This window comes from Rhinolophus ferrumequinum, chromosome 7 (assembly GCF_004115265.2).
Source record: "Rhinolophus ferrumequinum isolate MPI-CBG mRhiFer1 chromosome 7, mRhiFer1_v1.p, whole genome shotgun sequence".
Lineage (NCBI taxonomy): Eukaryota > Metazoa > Chordata > Mammalia > Chiroptera > Rhinolophidae > Rhinolophus > Rhinolophus ferrumequinum.
Window position 1 is genome coordinate 41747174 of NC_046290.1, and position 22542 is coordinate 41769715.

The 22542-nt window shown below is 35.7% G+C and overlaps 1 protein-coding gene across 1 annotated transcript in view; it reads right to left on the bottom strand.

Moving 5' to 3' along the window:
- The window catches only part of ADAMTS6 (ADAM metallopeptidase with thrombospondin type 1 motif 6), a 255576-nt gene that overhangs the window by 156159 nt on the left and 76875 nt on the right, over positions 1-22542 (bottom strand). The window contains exon 8 of the mRNA XM_033109798.1: positions 566-609. Coding sequence (XP_032965689.1) covers positions 566-609 — 44 coding nt within the window. The remainder of the gene's footprint in view (positions 1-565; positions 610-22542) is intronic.

Genomic DNA, 22542 nt, shown 5'->3' on the forward strand with positions numbered 1-22542 from the left:
TACAGAAATGCTTTTTAAAATACAAATGATATTTGGGAAGCACAAGAAATACAGTCCTGTCCTCTCTCTCTACTACTGTTTGTAATATTTTACAAAATTTCTTTTTTTTTTTGTTTAGGTACTAAAAATTTCCAATAATATCTTAATTTATGGGGATATACTATTGCCATCAAATTGCATCAAAAAAAGCACTATTCTCATTGCCTCTTCCTTAAAGTATCTCCAAAGTTTTTTGTTGTTGTTGTTTTCTCCTTTTCTTTTCTAGCCTGAGATTTGAAGATGCTTTATTTGGAAAATACATTAGAGATGGATTATATGAAAATGAGTGGAAATTTTTGATTTATCTTTACTGTTTGATGACTTTGAATCATCTTCTAAGTTGTTTTTAATCATCACTCTACTTGTTTCATAGTAAGTGACATACCTACAAAGGTTAGATTTAACAATTTATAGGAATAATTTCAGATGTATCACAAAGGAAAATGACCAAATTAATAATAATGAGTAAAGCCAGTGGACCAAAGAGACAATCTGAACTATCCTCCCTTTATAAAAAAATACTTACCCAGTGTTCCACAGGGCTTATTTTTATAAGTGCAGATATCATATCTATAGAGGAGAAAAAAGAGAGATGAAATTTGTAATCTGATCAAATTTGTAAAATATTGTCATATATTCGTCACATTTCTTTCTTGGAGCTCTGGTTGTCAGACCACAATCAGTGCAATTATGAACAGCCAGCTGGAGTGTTGGCATTTTCAGCACTCTGGGGGAACACCGCCGGCTGCACTACACTCGCAGCCTCTGGCTGGAAGCCAGTGGGACACCTGCCAGCAAGAAAATAAGGTTAAAGTGGATTTTTGTAATTGCGAGTTCCATAAAACCATCTACCTGACTGTTCTGACGCTAGAATAGCTTGTCTGCAGATTGCTACTGCTTCTGCAAACAGCAAACGGGTGGCTTTTTATTCCCAATGAAACTGCTGGGATATTTTCTTATTATAGCCACAGACTGTATTTTATACTTCTGAGCTACAAATACTATTTGGAGTTCTTTCAACTCTAACACAAGTTCTTGTTTAAAACAACAAACAAACAAACAAACAAAAAACAAAACAAAAACTAGTGCAATACAGCAATGGGAATGAAATTGATAGTTTTCCTAGTTGTATACCAGCAACTTAGTGTGGTTAAAACACAAATATGTTGGGGTGGCCGTTTAGCTCAGTTGGCTAAAGTGTGGTGCTGATAACACCAAGGTTACCGGTTCGATCCCCGCATGGGCCACTGTGAGCTGTGCCCTCCTTAAAATACACACACACACACACACACACACACACACACACGTTTAAGTGGTTTTCACAGACAGTTAAATAAATAGTTCAATGGGAAACTTTCCTAATGTTGGCCAGACTTATCCTAATGCTGTGTCACATCACAACTTAATACAAATGATGGAGTCCATAAATATGCTGTGTATTTTAAAACACACTACATTGAGAATGCTGAATCAATATTGATTTGAACATTTATTTTAAGCATTTTATAATATTCTTGTAAACCAGTTTTTAAAACCAAACGTATTAAGAGTTTCTAAAGTGAGAATAAAAAATAAACTTCAAAAGACTGAATATTTTTATTTGCCTATGACTCATTCTAGAAATAAAAAGCTCTTCAAGTAAAAAATAAAATTTCACAAACTACAGGAAAATCCAAGTTGTAAAAGCTCTCTCTTACTGTATATAATGATGATTAGTCCATATTACTGGGGGGAGGGTTGCTAGTTAATCTCTAATCAATTCTTCATCTTTATCTTGTTCAAACTCTACAAATGTTGCTTCCTTACATTTGAAGAAAGGGATTTCTTCTCCTCTTGTGTAACTTGCTTTTCTGACCACTCAGACACTCAACCTCTCTCTTTCTTGCAATTGGTAAATCACGTGATTGTAGAATCTGGTACACTTTTGAACATAAGACATACCATGTTTCCCCAAAAATAAGACCGAGCTGGACAATCAGCTCTAATGCATCTTTTGGAGCAAAAATTAATATAAGACCAGGTCTTATGTTATAATAAAATATAGTTATATATAAGACCCGGTCTTATTTTACTATACTTACTTTACTTATTTTACTATAAGACCGGGTCTTTTATTAATTTTTGCTCCAAAAGATGCATTAGAGCCGATTGTCCAGCTAGGTCTTATTTTCGGGGAAACATGGTAGAGAGGGTACTTGGCATATTTACCAAAGCACCAGAAAGTATATTCTGGGTGTCACAATCAACTTATCCTGTGATCATAATATGTACGTAATACCTGTGATGTTACATAGACACAACACATACCAGCAGTATTAAAGAAAATGTAAATAAAGACTTCTCACAGGTAATGCAGATATAAATGTTTAAGTGGAATCTACTTCCAAATCCTCAACTTCTATATGTGCTCTTTCCTAAAACTCATCTGTCTGAGAATGTATCTGCAAGCCACCAGTTTTCCCTTCTTTTCACCTTTCACAACCGCCGTTTCCAGTTTACTTCTCACCCACCCATCCCAAACCTCTTGTGGTGTATTGCTCCCTAGGCATACAAGTCTCCAGAGCATATGCAAAGGGATAGTTCAGGAACATGTTGATCCTGGGGATAATCTCTTATGAACAAAGAAAGAAAAATTGAAGGGGATGATGCTTATTTCATCCTGGCAGGACTCTATGTCTTTCCACCAGTCTGTTGGACTGCTTATACATCTACCTCACAATTAGAATTCAGACATGATATGGTTGTCATGGAATGTATTAACGTGTTCATTTGATCTAAAAAATGAAGTCAGGCTTATTATTGACAAACAATAAGTCTGACATAACTAAGTAGTTTGGCAATGAGGGCTGATTTAGCCAATTAAATTATATGGTGAACATTTTTTATGCTTCAATGAAATAGGCAACTCCAAAGTTTTGACAAAATTTATTTAAAGCATATATACTACATATAATATGTTTTTAACTATAGTCTCTGTAGTCCTTAACTTATGATAAAAAGTATTTTAGATATCAACTTTAAAATATGCAAAGTGGTACATAATTTTTCAAAATGATTTCATGAAGCAAATTAAGCAAAAAGTTTAAAGATCACAAACAAATACAACTGGTGTTTCGACCCCATAGCAGTCCTTTCTCCTCTCCTCTCTTTGGTCTCATTTTGCCTACACCTTTTATGTTACACTTCTAATAAATATTATTTCCTTCTATCATGACTGCCCAGAATACCTACAAAAAGGCTAAAGCCATCAACACATAATGCAAGCGAAAGCATTTTAGACTAAGACAATTGTATTCGCATTTTCCTCAGTTTTCCCCAATCCTCTAACATTCCTATAGAATCCTCTATAGGGTACTCTATAGTGCAAAGGGATGCCATTCCCTAGTGACTTTTGCATTCAATTCAGTTCACACTGTATCCTTCCCTATTCTATACTCAGGGAGAGTCATCATTATGATATATGCATTACTTTTAATACAAAATACCAAAGAGTAACATTTTTATATTCATTCTTTCATTTATGGATTTGCTGAGCACCTATCATATGCCCAGGAGTAGTGCCATATACTAGAATCTAAAGATGACTAAGTAAGTTAGTTATGGTCTATTTGGGAAAAGACACATAAGCAGGTAAGTTACAAAACAATGTGTAAATATGGTTAAGTAAATGTAAAAAAAAAAAAACCCTTAAACTTACTTACAACAGAGCCAATACATGTTAGCTATTATAATGATGATTGTTGCCACAGTTAAGTTATATATAAAATAACATGGAAATACAGAGGAAGGAGTGATTCCACAATAGAAAACTAGGAAATAGACTCATATAGGACATAATATCTGAAACATATTTTAAAGACTTAGCCAGATAAAATAGAAAAGTAAAGAAAGGCATTCCAGGCAGAGAACAGAATAATCAAAGGCACAGGTTCTGGAAAGGGTAAAGCATATGCAGGGAACTATGAGAAGTCCACAGAGGCTGAGTGGAACATTGACTGTACAGAATAAAATATCAGAAAATAAACTTAGAAAGTTGGTGTTGGGAGACAGATTATTAAGTACTTTGAATGCCAAACCTAATTTGTTTTTTCCTATAGGGAAAAGAAACATCGAAAATAGTTTGCAAAGTAGGAAAAAAATTTTAAGTATGTTTATATGAGGGTGTATACAAATTAAGTTTGTATATAGATAAAAGCCTGAAAGGATAATGGTGGGTATCTAAGAAAGAAGTGGGAGAGTAGGGAGAGTATAATGATTTTTACTCTATTATATACATTTCTATGTAACCAACGTTTAATTAGAAATTGTTTCAGCTATGCCTGTCTCTGATGATCAACACAAGAAATGATTGATAATTAGCCTAATGAATTTTTAATAAATCCTGAAAATGTGTTTTTCATTAAAGGAAGAAATTAGTGGCATTCCAGACCTGTAAATTGGCCAGAATATTTCAGAGGCACTCCCCAATTCTGCATGAACACATACAAGGATCCAGCAAACTATGTAGGCTGTACATTTAGATAAAGCATCTGAGATTGGTCTTGTGTGTCCATTCATTGGTTTGGAGGATCCTGGTGCCAGATGACACATATAAGGGTAACAGAATTCTGCTTTAAAATATGTTCACATACCCACTGAGTTCATTTTTCACGCAAAGTGTTGTCAGAGCACCTAAATAACAGACAGCTGGAATGTCAAGCTTAGAAAAGAAAGAGCATGAACTATTTTGTACCTCCTTGTTTGTTTAATAAATATTTGTGTGCTTAATGGAATTTGATCTAAAACATCTCTTCATTATAACTGATAGCAATGCTCACACACCAAACCCTAAGGGTTTGCCTGGCCATGTTAGCTTAGTTCAGTTTGAAACAATAGAAATTCCTGACTGATGGAAGGAAGAGTTGATATGGTTAACAAGAAAAATAATTTATATTTGGCTATATCCATCATGATACATACCTCTAAAAGATTACTCTTCTTCAGGCTATTCTTATATTTATGAGTAGACTTTCGCCATGGCTTAAAAACTTTACACAGTTACCCATGAATTGTAATATAGAATCAAGTTGTATTTATATCAAAATTGGGAATGATAAATCTAAAAAAACCTAAGTTTCTGTTCAAGATAAACTTCCTCAACTTCAATACAGGACTGATTAATACAAATATTTTTCCAAACCTCAATTGTGTGTGTTTGCTCAACACTATGTTACCTGTACATAGTAAAATATTCATCATAAGATCAAGGGAATCATTTGAGACATTTAAAAAATTAAAAATTGCTTTAATTCATTTACTTTTATATTTTTATAAACATACTATTCTTTCACGTTTTATTTTTTAATTTCTTTTTTGTGTGTTATTGATTCCACCCATTCTCTCAATACTATCATTCCTTCTGTTTCATGTATGAATTCCTGATTCTTTCCTACAAACGATTCTTTGCTGTCGGTGCCATATTCTACAGATGACAAAAATCTTGAGAAGTTATCTAATTCAAGCCACATTATACTTAAACCAGGATTTCTCAGTCTTCTCACATCTTACTTTTAAACATCATTTGTGAGGATTATATGGCATAATGTTGAAAAATGATGCTTAAAGATAAGATGTGAGAAAACTGAGAGATATATACAGGAGGTAAAAGAAGCTGATTCATACTTGGCCTAATTTGAGAAATGGTTTCTTTCTCCTGACTTTCCCATTTTTACCTTACATCATATTAACTCTATATCCTATAAACTTTCTCTGCCATACTATGGTTTTGCCTGATTTTCCTCCAGACCTGTGCCAGTTCAGAAAAAACTGCGAAGAAAAATAATGCAAGGATTCTTGCTTTACTCCAAAGATACAACTGGTGTGCTTTTAGGACTTATTTTGCTGCCATAAGATTTGAAAACAAGAGACTAAGTAAAAGGAGTTCCCCATTGCCCGCTCTCAGCCACCTTTACACAAATCAGTCTCTACTAAATCTTGACCATCCCAGATGTGGCAGGAGTCCCTAACCTTTGGCCTGTCTAAACTTAGGCTAGGCTAAAAAAGTGTACCAGGGTCCTAAGAAAGGGCAGAAAAGCTGAAATATGATTAGAAAAGGTTGCTGGATTCTGAATTTAGATAGAAAAACACCACCTTGTCACTGTAGTACTTGTTTTATTTTCTTTTCATGAAAGAATAATAAAAGCCTCTGGGCAGATAAAAAAAAAATGCTACGAAATGTGACCTTAGGAATCTACATAAAGCCAGGCACCTAAAGGAAATAAGAGTTCTGTTTTTGGATAAGTAGATAAATGTATACATTGTCATTCCCTTATCCTAAATTCACAAGGTAGGACTGATTGAGCAAGATCAAAACCAAAGAGGTTGGCTGAATATCTGTTACTATAACATTAATATACTTTTCTGCCGTGAATACTTTCAACTCTTTAATCTCCTAATTGTTTTTGGCTAGGCATGGCTATCAGAAGAAACTGACCAAAACATACGATTAAGTTCCATTTTAAGATCTGCAAAACATAGCACTACCTTACAATGATGAAATACCTGGATGGGTTCTTAAAACCTTTTCCAAAAACTACATTCCATTCTTATGCAAGAGCAATAGTCTTTGCAAAGAAGCATTCCTTTCAGTGATTTAGTTTTGAAATGGAATAAATCAAAATCTAAACTCTGAGACTCATTTGTTTAACACTGAGTCACGGACTTACTTCCAAACAGAATGTCCTGGGTACTGTGCTGTCTCATTTCGTTCTCTTAGATGTGGTGGTGAAAGCCAAGTGATAGTGACACAGCGATTTTCTGCTTTCTTAAACTCACTGAGGCACCAGCATTATAAAACTGATTTCAGTTATAAAAACAATGGTAATAAAATAACACACAGAAAAAATTACTTTAACTCAATGCACGCAAGAATGTACACAACTTTTTATGATAAATGAAAAAGATTATAAGATGACTTATGTTCATAGGGGCTGCTGTGACAGCATACCATAGACTGGGTGGTGAAAATGACAGACAGGTAGTTCTCACAGTTCTGGAAGCTGGGAAGTCCAAGATCAAGGTGCTGGCAGATGTGGTGTCAGGTGAGGGCCTGCTTCCTAGCTGGGAGACAGGCAACTTCTCCTTGCGCACTCACATGGCCTTTTGTTGGCGCTTGCTCGTGAAGAGAGAGAAAGCTCTAGTGTCTCTTCCTCATCTCATAAGGGCACTAATCCCATCATAAGGGTCCACCATTCTGACCTCATCTAAAACTAAGTATCACCCAAAGGTCCCACCTCCAATTACCAACACACTGGGGATTAGGACTTCAACATTGGAATTTTCGGGGGTAGGAAACAAATGTTCGGTCCATAAAATTTCACCTTTGCCCCCCAAATTCATGTCCTTCTTGCCTACAAAATACATTTATTCCATGCCAACAATCACAGAAATCTTAACTCATTCCAGCATCAACTCTAAAGTCCAGAGTCTCATCTAAATACCATCTAAATCAGATATTCATGAGACTCCAGGTATAATTCATCCTGAGGCAAAATTCCTTTTCGGCTGTGAAACCCCAAAAAGCTATGTATTTCCAAAACTAAATGGAGTGTCAGGCATATTATACACATTCCCATTCCAAAAGGGAGAAATCAAAAGGAACAAAGAGCAAAGGGTCCCCAAGTAAATCCAAACCCTAGCATGGCAAATTCCAACAGATCTTAAGGCTTGAGAATAATCCTCTTTGGGTGATGTGCTGCCCTCTGGACCCTCTGCGATAGGAACATCACCCCATGCCTTTAGCTTGGCAGAGCACTGCCCACGTGACTGTCTGCAAAGTCCCTCCCAGGCAGCTATCCTGTCTTAGAAACCAAGGTGGAGGCAGTCTTGCCTCCCAGGCCATGAACGCTGAGCCTGGGGGGGAGTAGCAGGCCCAGAAATCATCTCTGAATTGCCTTGTTTTGAAGATGTAACGTCTGTTCACAGCCTTCCTTCATTCCCTCCTACTATGTCCTCTGCATTAGTCCCAGGTGGCAGTATTTCTCCTGCTATAATCTTATCTCCATTGCTGGCTCTGCTGAGATGGCTGATTATGTCTGCAGTTCACACCCACACGAATCTCCTCATGAAAGGGTCAGTTGGCCACATCCTCAGTGTTCTCTTCTGAATATGCTTCCTCACCTTTTATAATATGGACAGGCTAAGAATTTTCCAAATCTTGAAGTTCCAATTCCTTTTTGCTCAACAATTCCTTCTTCAATACATTTCTCTTTCCACATTTTTACTATAAGCAGTCAGAAAGAACCAAGCTGCTCCTTCAACTTTGCTTAGAAATCTCCTCAGCTAAGTATCCAACTTTATCACTCACAAGTTCTACCTTCCACAAAACACTAGAATATGAACATAATTCAGCCAAGTTCTTTGCCAGTTTATAACAAGAACCACCTTTTCTCTAGGGTTTCCAGGCGGAAATTCCCGCTCGTTCTCAGGAATTTTTTTCCACTTTCCCTAATCCCGAGATATAAACTGTTTTCTGTTCTCCACAATGAATCGTTTCCACAAAGTGACGGCCAATACTGCCAACCACTTGGGTTCAAGGAGCCGATTTTCCCGATTTCCCGACAACTTTTCTCGGGATTCGGGAACGGGAAAGTGAAAAAAATTCCTGAGAAATGGCAGGAATTCCCACCTGAAAATCCTACTTTTCTCTATCGTCTGACAACATATTCCTAATTTCTGACCGAGACATCACCAAAATGGCCTTTATCATCCATATTTCTATACCAACATTCTGTTCACAATTATTTATTTATTCCATTAGAAGATAAAAGATTTTCTGCAACTCTCCTCTTTTCTTTTTGAGCTCTCACCAGAATTGCCTTTAAAAGTCCCTTCCAGGCAATTCTGGCTTCTTCTAGCATGCACCTCAAAATTCTTCCAGCCCCTACTCATTACCAAGTTCCGAAGGTTCCCATTTTTAGGTATTTGCTACAGCAGCACCCAACTTCTTAGTACCAATGGCTGAATTAGTCACCTTTGACATCTACCACAAAATACCATAGACTGTGTGGCTTAAACAACAATTTATTTCTCATAGTTCTGGAAGTCCAAAATCAAGCTACTGGCAGGTGTGGTGTCTGGTGAAAGGCCGCTGCTGGACTTACCGACAGCCACCTTTGTGCTATATCCTAACAGGGTGGAAAATGAGGGTTCTGTTCTTATTCTCTTTGTAGAAGGGCACTAATTCCATTAGGGGGCTGCACCGTCATGACCTCATCTAAATCTAATTACCTCTTAAAGGCCCCACCTCCTAATATGATCACATTGGGGGTTAAGGTTTCAACATACGGATTTTAGGGGGACACAAGCATTCAGTCCATAACACCACTTTACACAGTCAATTTGGTTAAGTTTATGTACCTCATTTCACAGGTTACATCTTTAATAACATTCATCTGTTTATCTGAATGACATTTATTATCTGAAGAAAGTTACTTGCTGATATTTTTGAATGCCTAAAACCTAAGACTAACCATATGTATACTATCTAATGAGGCAACATTATTTATTATTATGTAAACATTTTATACAATAGTTCTCAAGATATGTCATGGTTATTTGCTTAATAAATACTGGGATACTTTTAGCTACTAATTCCTAACATATGTCAGAGACTGCCCATGATTTTGTTCATGGAATAAATTAAAGATTTACCATTAGTTTGTAAAATACCTTGGTGGCTATTCACATCATAACATGAATTTTCCATTCATTCTCGTAGGGATTTTCTATTGGGAAACATAGAGATAGTTAGCCAGCAATGTCTTTTGCCCTTGCAAAATTGTCCCCAAACCACTGGAAAATATTGGTCTAGCTAAGATTGAGACTTTCACATCTAAGTTAAAAAGCCTACCAATATAGGGTTGTCACCACTTTGCAATCATCAGTTCAACAGATTACTTATTACATTTATCCGCTGGGCCTTTTCTCATTACTATTTCAGTCTTTTTCCATTTCCTCATTAACCAAGTAATTTATTCTTTGCTTTATCACGAAATCATAATATATTTATTTATAATGCGTATATTGTTACTATATTTTCACACATCACAAAAATGGAATATTACATTGTTTGTCTCCCCCTTTTTAGTTACCAATATATTTTGAAGATCAATCTACGTCAGTTATGACATATGCAAATTCCATTGTATGGATGTAGCAAAGTTTATTTAAACAATTCCCTATTGTTGAAAACTTGAAGTGTCTCCAAGTTTTCTGATACAAACTTAAACACAGTGACCATCACTATATCTTTGCACATCTGTCTGATAATTTTTCTATTATAAATTCCTAGAAGTGAAACACATTTAAGGATTATCATTCATTCATATTGTCATGATCTCACCCCTGCCCATTTCTCTAGCCTTATGTCCACCTCTATCCCCTCTTTGCAAACTCAAGCCATATTTGCCTTCTTTTTGATTCTTAAACATGCTATGTTTCCTCCCATTTCATGCACTTTGGACTTGCTACTCCCTCCATCTGAAACTTTCCTACAGATTCCTAGATTACTCCTACTAATCTTTTGATCCTAGGTCAATGCACTTCCTGAGAGAAGTCTTCCCTGATTCGATGAGGTTCTCCTAATAAATACTTGTTGAGCTCCCCAATTTTTTTCCTTCATAACTCTTAAAAACAGATTGGTAATTTCGTGTATATGTATTTTCCCACTAGATTGCAAAATCTTTGAGATTAGGGACTGGTGTGTTTTGCTCACTACTGCATGCCAGCACCCAGCACAATCCCTGGAGCACAGTAGGTATTCAGTGTTTACAGAACGAATGCCCTCTAAAAAGGCTGTTTATCTATTTATGCTTCCACAAGCCCACTTCCCAATACCTTTGTCAACAGTTAGTAGAAAGAAAGTTATTTTTAAGGTATCAAAACCCAGTTGGATAATGAAATTTCTGTGTGTTTGTCAGGAAAGCAAAAAATATTTAAAGGTATATTTAATACAGTGTTGCCTTCAAAAGCAGATAATGGAATAGGTTTGACTCATTAAAAATTTGTCTACTAAAAGATTAGCTCAGATTAATGTATCAAAAAATTAAGCCAGTTTTTCAATAAATATTTACTCAGAGCTATCATGTGTCGGGGTAGGCAAAAACATGTACAAGACTAACATACCCCTCATCTTAAGAAGTTTAGAAACTTTTCTAAGATCAGTAAAGATTTAATCAGGCATTACCATTACCAGAAAGAGAAAGCATTTTCACACTTTTCTACCACTGGAGTACAATTTATTGGACTGAAGTTGGTCATTTTAGAGTTATTTTTGTGCCTTCCTTTCCTTTGTTCTTTCACATGAACTGGATAATTTTTCCTCAGTGTAGATATATTCATCCTTTCACTTCCAACCCTACTTACAACTTCTTAATTTATATCCTTAAGTATTGTTGGGATGAATGCAAGTATCTTTTATCCAACTGTATCTCTTATATATAGCTTATTATTCTTAAAGCATAGATCTGATCATGCCATTCTCTCATTCAAAACTGCAGTTGTCTCCAAAAATCTAAACTCTTTAGCTTGGAGCTCAATACAGCTCAAAATCTAGCTTACTTCTCCCTAGATATGCCTTCTACTCTAATTTGACTATATATTCACCACTTGTTAAGATCTTAATCTTTCCTGTATCCATGCCTTGTTCATGCAATATCCTCCTGCTATTTCTATTGTAAAATTCTAAGCATCATTTAAGGTCAGTTCAAAGACCTCATCTTTCATGAAACCTGAAGTGATCTATCCCTTCTCTAATTATCACAGCATTCATGTGTTTCACATTCAATTACTCACATAAGCCTCATTTTCCTCCCAAATACCATCAGCAGTAGTGAGGGTATATAACAATATCTTCCCATCACTAGATGAAAGAGGAGGAAGGGGTGGGGAAGGAGAGGAAGTATACTACATTCACCTAATTAATCAATGCCACCCTGAAAAATATATTGTCTTCTTATGGAGTAAGTAACAAGAATCCCAATATTCCCTTATAGCTGGATGAACAAGCACACCACGTATTTTTAATATTAAAATATTTACAACAATTACAGCACCTAGAACAAAACTACCTAAAATTTTTTAATGAAAAATTTTTTCTAAAAAATAATTACCAGGTTATTCTTTGCTTTGAAAACAAATTACCTATAAAGAATACAACTTCCTCAGGCCAGCTTGGTGGCTCAGGTGGTTGGGCAGCCAACTGACCACTGACTGCCTCAGCCGGGGGGGAGCACAAGGCTCATAATACCAGCATGGGCCAGGGAGCTGTGTCCTACACAACTAGACTGAGAAACAACGGCTTGAACCGGGAGGAGGAGAGGGGTAAAAGGAGGGGGGAAAAAAGGAAAAAAAAAATACAACTTCCTCCAGTATTAAGAAAAAAATTATATTTAACATCAACATGTAATGGAAATGCTTTATAGGCAATGAAAAAATTATCAGTCATTTTATATTATTTATAATATAAGGACAGTTTATACAAATAACTTTACTTACTACATTTAAAATTTTTTTTCTAAAATTTTACTATAGCATCTTTTTAGTTTTACAGAACATGGCAGACCACAACAGCTCTTTGCCTTAAAATAAAGTACACAGCTTATTTTGTCTTCTTGCTCAAAAACCTCAAAACCAACAAAGCTATTTAAAGCAAAAAAGGAAAAGCATAATATACATGTAGCGCATTGCTCAATAGGGAGAAGAATTTTTCTATTGTTAGTGTACAGGCTTTTTAAATCTAGCCACAAACAACCAGTAGTCTGGTTTAGTTACGCAGTACTTTGGTAGTTGATTTGCAAAGACAAATAATTTTTATTTATGGTGAAACTATTTAACAACATTGATTGTGAAAGCCTGGCTGCATTTTAAAATTGCATATGAAAGGGTTACTCTTAGAAAAAACACCACCACAGCACTTTATCATTTGTAAATATGTATATAAAAGTTAAAATTTTAAATAAAAATATGTTTAAACCTCAACATAATCCTTTCTCCTTTTTACTGATATTTAGCATCAATCTCATTAATAAGCAACAACTGTCATTTGTCTTCTAAAGCATGGTCTAGTTAAAAGAAAGTAGGGGAAGAGGTCATATTGACTATCCTGCTGATTTAATGCAACATTATACTACACTATTTAACAGAATTGACTACAACTCAAATTACATCACCTCTATCAAGTCAACCAGATACATTTTCTACAAGGACTGATCATAAGTCATAATTTAGCCATCAACTGTTAATTTTTCACAGTCAGAAAAAAATTTTAAAAATGTAGATCTACCTGATGAGGTACTAGAATGATAAATGCTTCAAATGCCCTTTGAGCAGTTTGAGGTTATCAATGAGGACCTACAGTGTTAGAAAAGATTTCACATGCCCGATAGTCACTTACTCTAACATTAAGTGTAAAATTTTCCTCCCATCTAATCTAAATCCATCATGCTGCAGGTTAATTTGATTACTTTTTGTTTGACCTTCAGAGAAGATTCAGAACATCTGGTCTCTATCTTTTATGCACAAATTAAATACCTCTAAATCTTCTCTTCTCTGCAATAATAATAATCTCTACTACTTAAAAATTTTTCTTTTAGGTTTCTTTTTCAACCCTTTAATCATCTTTGTGGTCCTCCTCTGAACTTTCTCCAAGTTCACCATGTCCTTTAGTGGTAGAGCCCAGAACCAGCAACAATGCTCTCATAAGGGTCTGACCAGTGGCAAGTACAATGAGAAGGTCATCTCAAGTTTCCTACATTCTTCATTCTTATTTATATGACTTTGTACTTTGTTGGCTTTAACCAAAACACTACATTGTTAACTCATACTAATCTTATTATTCCTTTACTGCTCAGGGGCTTTCCAATTCACTTAAATATAGTCAGTTATTCATCCTCTGGAGTCTACACTATTTTTCTTCTCTAAACATACTGCACTGTATTTGTCTGCCATTATATGTCCTTATCCTAGTATCTAGTCAATATTCCAATTTGTCAAATAATTTTAGTCTAACAAAAATAATAAGGTGACATAAGGCTTTGATTCCTTTTATACTGCTTTCCAATTCAAATTGCAAATAATTTATTCAGAATATTAGAACACTTAATCATTACATGTCTACTAAGAAAGGTTTAAGTGCTCTAAAAAACTGGGTGCCGGGATTCATCACCCTCTGAAAAAAAAGTATAATTGTGGAAGTCTTGCTAAATTTGCTCCATCACCTTCAGGTCCCAGCCAAACACTGGCAGTCTCGAGGGTTGAGGGTGTAAGGTATAAAAACCCAAAATGCTTTCATAACTTCATAAAGTCTCAAAGAGTTAGATTAAAAGTTCCCAATATATTGACCAGTTTCCGTTGCAGGAAACAATGAAAAGCTTGGAGGATCACAACATATTATAACTATCTGGGTTACTTTGCCCTACTAGGCCTTCTGTGCTGTTAATAACCGAACAAGATTTGTTTGAATAAGTTTACTGATGAATATCAAAAAAGCATTTTCATAATGCCCTCATTATACGTGGAGCTGTGCCAGATAAAATACCAAGAAAATTAAACTGACCTGGTTTCTACCGTGTAGGAACTAGATACTTAAACAACTGACTAACATGAAAGTATGTATAGCCAGACAGAATCCATCAAGTCATCTATTGCTATCCCACAGACATGAATTATATATCGTATATAGTTCAAGAGCAAATGCACTTAAGAGATGTAAGACAAGGATCAGTATTTAATTGCTACGGAGAAGAAAAGTAATGAGGGTGTTTGTTCTACGCTCCATATGAACAAAGCTGTTCCAGCCAGCTTTTAAAAATATCTGGTCAGCACTTACATTGTTCTCTGCAAGGTGTAGAAACAAAAGATGCTTATATGTGATAAAATAAAAAACAAAGGTGTATTGTTTAAATTTTAAATGGTAACCAAAAGAGGAAATGATTATATTTCATTTATATTTAAAATGATTAAATAGAAAGACAAGGATAGAGTCAGTGGTATAAATCAGCTAAATTATTATCCACAAGAGAAGCAAATAAAAGAAAATATATAAAATGGATAAATCAAAAAACTATCGTAAAGTCATATTAATTTAGAGATAGAGCACTAACTTCCAGAAATAACAGTAGGGAAGGGATGGGGAAAGAGACTTTTGTTTATTAACCTAATAATATATTATTTTGGTATTAAAAAAACTTAACAATAATAACAACAAAAAACAACCTGTTCTATACAAGGTTGTTTAAAACACAATCCATGGCCAAAAGAAATTTAGAATAGATTAGGCGACAACAATACCAATAAATAATAATATAAGACAGAGTATTCAATAATCATAGGGGACCATTAATGGTTTTTGTTAGTCTAAAATAATGTGCAGGATGCCTCCCGGCATATACATAATTGTTCTTCTCTTATAATCCACTAGAGTATATGTGAAACTTAAGATCTCTTATCTTGAGTCCACTTGCAACTATAAGGAAGGGTAACGATGCCGTTCTCAGTTGAAGAACACTGTTTTCAAATAAGCATAATGATAATATTACACTCACAAAAAACTCAGACTAGTCATCATACTCTGTAAGGCTTAAATGATCTGGCCTTGCCTACGTCTCCAGCACTATGTTCCTTCTCACTCACTTGAACTGACCACACTGACCTACATTCTTCCCCAAATATGGAAGGCTTATTTCAACCTGAGGACTCATCCCTAGATCTTCACATGAATGAATGAAACTTACCTTATTAATATATACCTGCATTCCATAATCAGTGCCATAGTAATAACAGGCTTAACATTACACTGTTCTGTACAATGCATGTGTTGATTTGAAACACTGTTAGTATTTAAAAAAACAATTGAAAATATATGCCATTTGTACAGTGTTAATAGTTCCCATTGAAATTTTCTCAGTTAGACCTCATAACTACGTCCATGGTGTACAGGAAGCAAAATGGTATTATTTTCATTCTATGATTAAGCAAACTGAGATTTACAGAAGTTAAATAACTATGGGATTCTAACCCACCAATTTTGAAAAATAATTTATTGCCCTTATCATTTCTTGAAGGTGACACAGTGGAAACTTTTACGTTTGTGAGGGAGGAAATTTGAAGATTTTTATCCCCAATATTTGAATCACTATGGAGCACTGAGTAAACATGAACTCTCACTATTCTTTAGTTCCTAGTTAAACAAAATGACTGTGATATTGCCAATGAATAGCATTTGGAAAATGCTTAAATATTCTCAGATTAAAAACTGTGATGTTACTCACAAATTCTCTGTGTGTGTTTGTGTGTGTGTGTGTGTGTGTGTATGTGTTCATTCATTTATTCAACAAATAATTAATGAGAACCTACCATGTGCTAAGTTCTAAGCACATGGTTCTAAGAATTGTTCTAAGTTCTGTGAATACAGCAGTGAAAAAAATATGTATAGTTTATATTTCTTTACCTCTTTACTTCTAAAGGGAGTTAGTCTCCCTACAACAAATTTGGGTAATGTAAATTTTAGTAAATATTGATACTCTAGCAATAACATGTACCAAAAAAACCTCAAAATATATATAGAAGAGTATTTAAATCTTTTCTTTCAATAGATTCTTGAAAGAAAATAAGTAATTAAATAATGTTGATTTACTTCTCACTGAAAAAAAAACCTAATAGGGAATATTAAGACACTAAATATTTAATTTTAATCAACTAATGCATGTCAGACATTTTACCAAAATTCTTCTGAGCACCTACAATACACTAGGAAATATTTACAGATATTCTGATTTCAGGTCAAAATGATAGAATAGGTAAATGCTGAGCTTGCCTCCTCTCACAACCACATCAAAATTATAACTAACTTACAGATCAACTATCATTGAGAATCACCTGAAGTCTAACTGAACAGAAGTCCTACAACTAAGGACACAGAGAAGAAACCACCTTGATAATGGTAGGAAGGACAGAGTCACCCAAGGGCTGGTCCCACACTCGGGAGTGGTGGCTACAAATCAGGAGGAATATATTGGCTGCAAAGGTCCCCCAGAGGAGCGAGGGGTCACAGCCCCACACCAGGCTCCCCAGTCCAGGGTTCCAGTGACAGGAAGAAAAGTCCCCAGAACTTCTGGCTGTGAAAATCAGGGAGATTACGGCAGAGAGAGACAAAAGGATGCTGGAGTCCCATGCACTCCTCTTAAAGGGACTGCACAAGGACTTACTCACTGACAGACTCACTTTCTTAGAGCTCAGCACTTGGGCAGCAACTGGAAAGCAACTAGGAACATAGGGGGAAGACATGATTTGTCTGGCTTCAAGATGAGCGCTGGAGAGGCAACTTTCTTGCGGACAGAAGTGCTGGCAGAGCCATTATTTCTGTGTTGAGCCCTACTGCCTCCCAGTATGCAGACAGAGGCTGCAATGTCTGAGGGTCCATCAACCTGGCTGATGCCATTCATTCACCCAGCCATGGTAATTCTGAGACCACACCCCACCCAACTTGTGGGCCCACCAAAGCCGCTTCCAGTGGCTTTTTCATACAAACTGACTGCCTTGGCTCATGCTCCAGACTTTCCTAAAATCTCTCAAAGTTTCACAAAACCCAAACAAGCAGCATCTGGCCTAGGCATGCCCCATACCTCTTGCGAGCAACTCAAGCCCAGCACTAGCAGCAGCTGGCCTTGGTTCACAGCTTGGCCTCTCCCAGGCACCTCCACACCCAGCACAGGTGGCTGCCATCTGCGAATTGCTTTATGGCTCATGCGATGCGGCCCTAGGCAGGGCACAAGCTGCAGCTGAACTTGGCTGGGATGGGACTCCTCTCAAGAGGCCCCAGGCCAGCACACCTGATGGCCAGCTTCAGACTGAGCTGGAGCACCACACAGCTACCTTCACAGCTGAAACATACAAAGGGCAGAATAGGCGGCACCAGAGCCCTGCTAATGTGAGTCCTGCTGCATTGGGTCAGTCCCAGCTTAGCAGGTCCTCCCCTGTAGTCATGGCGAGTCCTCATAACCAATTAGCCCAATGGTCAATCCCTCATACTGAGGTACAAACAGAAACCAAGGCTCAATTACAAGAGGAGGGCACACACAACCCACACAAGGGACACATCTGGAACACCTGGCTCAGGTCACCAGGGAGACTGTGCCACTAGGCCCTACAGGACACCTGCTACATGAGGCCTCTCTATTAAGACTAGGAGACATAGCAGCATTACCTAACTACACAGAAACAAACACAGGGAGTCAGCCAAAAAGGGGAGACAAAGAAACATGTCTAAAATGAGGGAACAGAACAAAGCTCCAGAAAAAGAACTAAGCAAAATGGAGACAATCTATCAGATGCAGAGTTCCAAACGCTTGTTATAAGGATGCTCAAAGATCTCAGGGAGAACTTCAACAAAGAGATAAAAAACATAAAAATGGAGATAGAAGACATAAAAAAGAACCAGTCATAAATAAAGACTACAATAATGGAAATGAAGAATATATTATAGGGAATCAACAGTAGATTAGAGGAAGTAGAGGACTGAATCAGTGATTTAGAAGATCAGGTAGCAAAAAATACCCAAAGGGCACAACATCAAGTGTACCAACATTTGCATCAGTGGGTTTCCAGAGGAAGAAGAGAGAGAGCAAGAAATTGAAATCCTATTTGAAGAAATAATGAAAGAAAACTTCCCTAACCTGGGGAAGGAAATAGACATACAAGCCCAGGAAGTTCAGAGAGTCCCAAACAAGATGAACCCGAAGAGGCTCACACCAAGACACATCATAATTATAATTCCAAAGGTTAAAGACACAGAGAAAATCTTAAAAGCAGCAAGAGAAAAGCAGTTAGTTACCCACAAGGGGCCCCCAGAAGACTGACAGTTGATTTCTCAACAGAAAGTTTACAGGCCAGAAAGACTGGCACAAAATATTCAAAGTGTTGAAAAGTATGGACGTACAACCAAGACTACTCTACCCAGCAAAGCTATCATTTAGAATTGTAGGAGAGAAAAAGAGCTTCCCAGATAAGAAAAAGCTACAGTAGTTAGTTCATCAACACCAAATCAGTATTACAAGAAATGTTCCAGGGACTTCTTTAAGAAAGAAGGAGAAGATCAAAAATACAAATAATAAAATGGCAATAACTATATATTTATCAACAATTACCTTAAATGTAAATGGATTAAATGCTACAATCAAAAGACAGCCGGTGTCTGAATGGATAACAAGACAAGACCTTTACATATGCTGCCTACAAGGGATTCATTTCAGAACGAAAGACACACACAGACCAAAGGTAAATGGATGGAAAAGATATTTCATCCAAATGTAAATGGAAAAAAAAAAAAAAGCTAGGGTAGCAATACTTACACCAGATAAAATAGACTTTACAACAAAGGCTATAACAAAAGACAAGGAACCAGTAATCCTACTTCTGGGTATTTAACTGAAAAACCCCAAACACTACTTTGAAGGGACTTGTGCATCTATATGTTCATTGCAGTATTATTTACAATAGCCAAGATATGGAGGCAACCTAGGTATCCATTATGGATGAATGGGTAAAGAAGCGGTGGTACATATATACAATGGAATATTAATTAGCCATAAAAAAGGAATGAAATCTTGCCATCTACAACAACATAGAAGGACCGTGAGGGTATTGTGCAGAGTGGAGTAAGTCAGACAGAGAAAGACAAAGTCATATGATTTCATGTATATGTGGAACCTAAAGGACAAAATAAACAAACAAAACAGAAACAAACTCATCAATACAGAGAACATTTTAATGGTTGCCAGACAGTAGGGGAGGTTTGGGGGGATGGGTGAAAAGAAGGCCAGGGTTAAGTACGAATGGGTAGATACAAAACAGTCATGGGAATTTAGTACAGCATAAGGAATATAGTCAATAATATTGTAAGAGCCATGTATGGTGTCAGGTGGGTACTAGATTTATTGGGGTGACCACTTCATAAGTTACATAAATGTCTAATCACTATGTGGTACACCTGAAACTAACATATTACTGTATGCCATCTGTAATTGAAAAATAAAACAATTATTTAAAAAATAATAAAGATATTCTAAATTTTGATGAAAATGTTTTATCCTTATATGTGAGATAATTAAGAAATTTTATGCTACTTATGACTAATGCATACAAGTTCACTGTTCGTTTTGGACTGGTTTCAAATGCAAAGTTAATTGCTTCTTCCATACATGTTCTAATTTTCTTTCCCCTTATCTCTTCTACCTTCTTTCTATACAATTATAATAAATCTAAGATTCATCTTATTTAGGAAGCATTTTCTGTTGACTCTTGTTGATCTCTCTTTAAAGCTCCAGCTGCACTTAAATTATTGATTAATTATATATTGCCTCCTATTTTTGTTGTTCTTTTTCAAGTTATCTCTCCAACTAGTTTGTAAGCCTACTGAGAGCAAAGGCAATAGTTTCCACTACTGTATCTTCCTAGGAGGGTTCTCACATAGATTCTAGTTCTAGAACCATCCCACCCCCCCATCTACTTGTATAACTTGTTTTCTCATCTATAAAATTGGGGAAATAACAGTAACTAAAGCTCCTAGAATTGCATTATGGATAAACTTAGGTACTGCATACATACTGTGCATTTTAGCACAATAAATGCTTAATAAATGTTATCAATATTTTAATTATTATTGCTTTTGTGAAAAATATTTGTGAACTAATTGATTAGGTTAATCCCACTCAGTAGTTAATGGGAAATGGTCTTTTGCAATTATGTTTGATAATACTAGTAACTTGTTTTTTTCTTTCATCTGTGTATTAAAACTTAAGCACAAATTCTAAATTTCACACCAGTAAACTTCATAATATAGAAATAACAACAACTCTTTTACTAAAGATTATGAAGCAATTAAAGTTATCCTACTTTCTGTAGATTCCCACTGAAAGATGATATTTATAGTATTATAATGTAACTAATTGAAAGTTGAGAACTGCCTCACAGTTTATTCTGAATCTTCAACAAGGTTTTCCTTGGAGGTTGCTAACCTAAAAACTTATTAGTCCTAATGTAGTTAAGATAAATGAAGTGTCAGTAAAGGTTTTGCGGCAAGTATGAAGGCCTATTTGGCTGGTAAATTTTCTCCATCTGCCAATTTAAAGACTCTTCAACCTTTCTTCCAAAAACACTATTCTTTTAGTTTTGGGAGCACTGTAAAAGTAGTCAATTTTTTAAAAGAATAGTTATAAATCAAATTCGAAATCCCCAAAGTGCTCTTGCTGTTTGTTGGCCAAATCTAGTATATCTTCTAATTTTTTCCTCTCATTCCTTGCCACTCACATTGCTTCCAAAACTAAAAATTTTTCTGACCAAAAGTCCTGATGGCCACTCTTGTGGATTCATCATAATCCAAGGGTGTGTAGCAATGTGAAGTGGTGATGTTCTGTCACAAAATCATCGTAATTGATGTGAATATCAACATATTATGTGAAATGAATCATTGTGTGAATGAATAGTTTTAAAATGTGATGACAATGTTATGTTAAAACTGCTCAAAGACAAGGCAATAATCCAAGGTGGGGACTTTTTTTAGACACAAAGAGCAAGATTCTAGAATTCAGAATAACTCTCCAAATACCAAGATAATTGGAAAATTTATCTTCACCGAAAGTTTCAACTTCCATTATCAACTTACTCAGTCCCTGTACTATATAGGACCCATACCAAGGAATCATTATGGCAAAATGAAAATTGAACTGTGACACCCACATCTGGCATTACTGAACCAAGAAAAGAAAGGTTGACCAAACTAAAGATAGTCATTTTTCTCACTCAAATCAAATTCCTTCTCTAAATCCATCTTTAGCCTGTCATGGCAGTTAGCCACTTAGGTTTCAAAATAGTGACTACTTGAGAGATAAAACACAAAGCCATCGTTGGATAAATAGAACTGGGTTTACTCTACTCATGAGAAATAGTAAAACAAAGGTTAAACATGGGAAATCAAACACCCTCTCTAAACCATGGCCAAGATTCTATTTCAATTCCATTAACATTATCAGCTTCATTTTAATTAAAATTTTAGAGTCTGTGTTAGTAATTATAATAGGACTAGACGCATGTTTAGTAAAACTAATAATGTACTCTTCAGGTATAAGATTATTTCAGAAAATATGTTTAGAATTTATAATTGCCGTCATAACATTGGGTTTTATTTTAATTGTTTCTTTATTTTTTACATTGCTTCCTTCCATCCCCTAATTTCATTGTTCCATTACTCACTCCTAGCTGAAACACAAACACACACATTTACACAATAAGTTAATGCTAAGAAACCATTCATGTTAGGAGGAGATTTTTTTAGTACCAGGGCTCCCACTTTTAGTAGACATATGTTTAGCTTACATTTAAATAGTTAAAAATTTACATCATTTCAGGTTTTGTCAATGTATTTCATACATCCAATTCATCAACTTATTTTGTAAGCTTGATAGTCAGAAA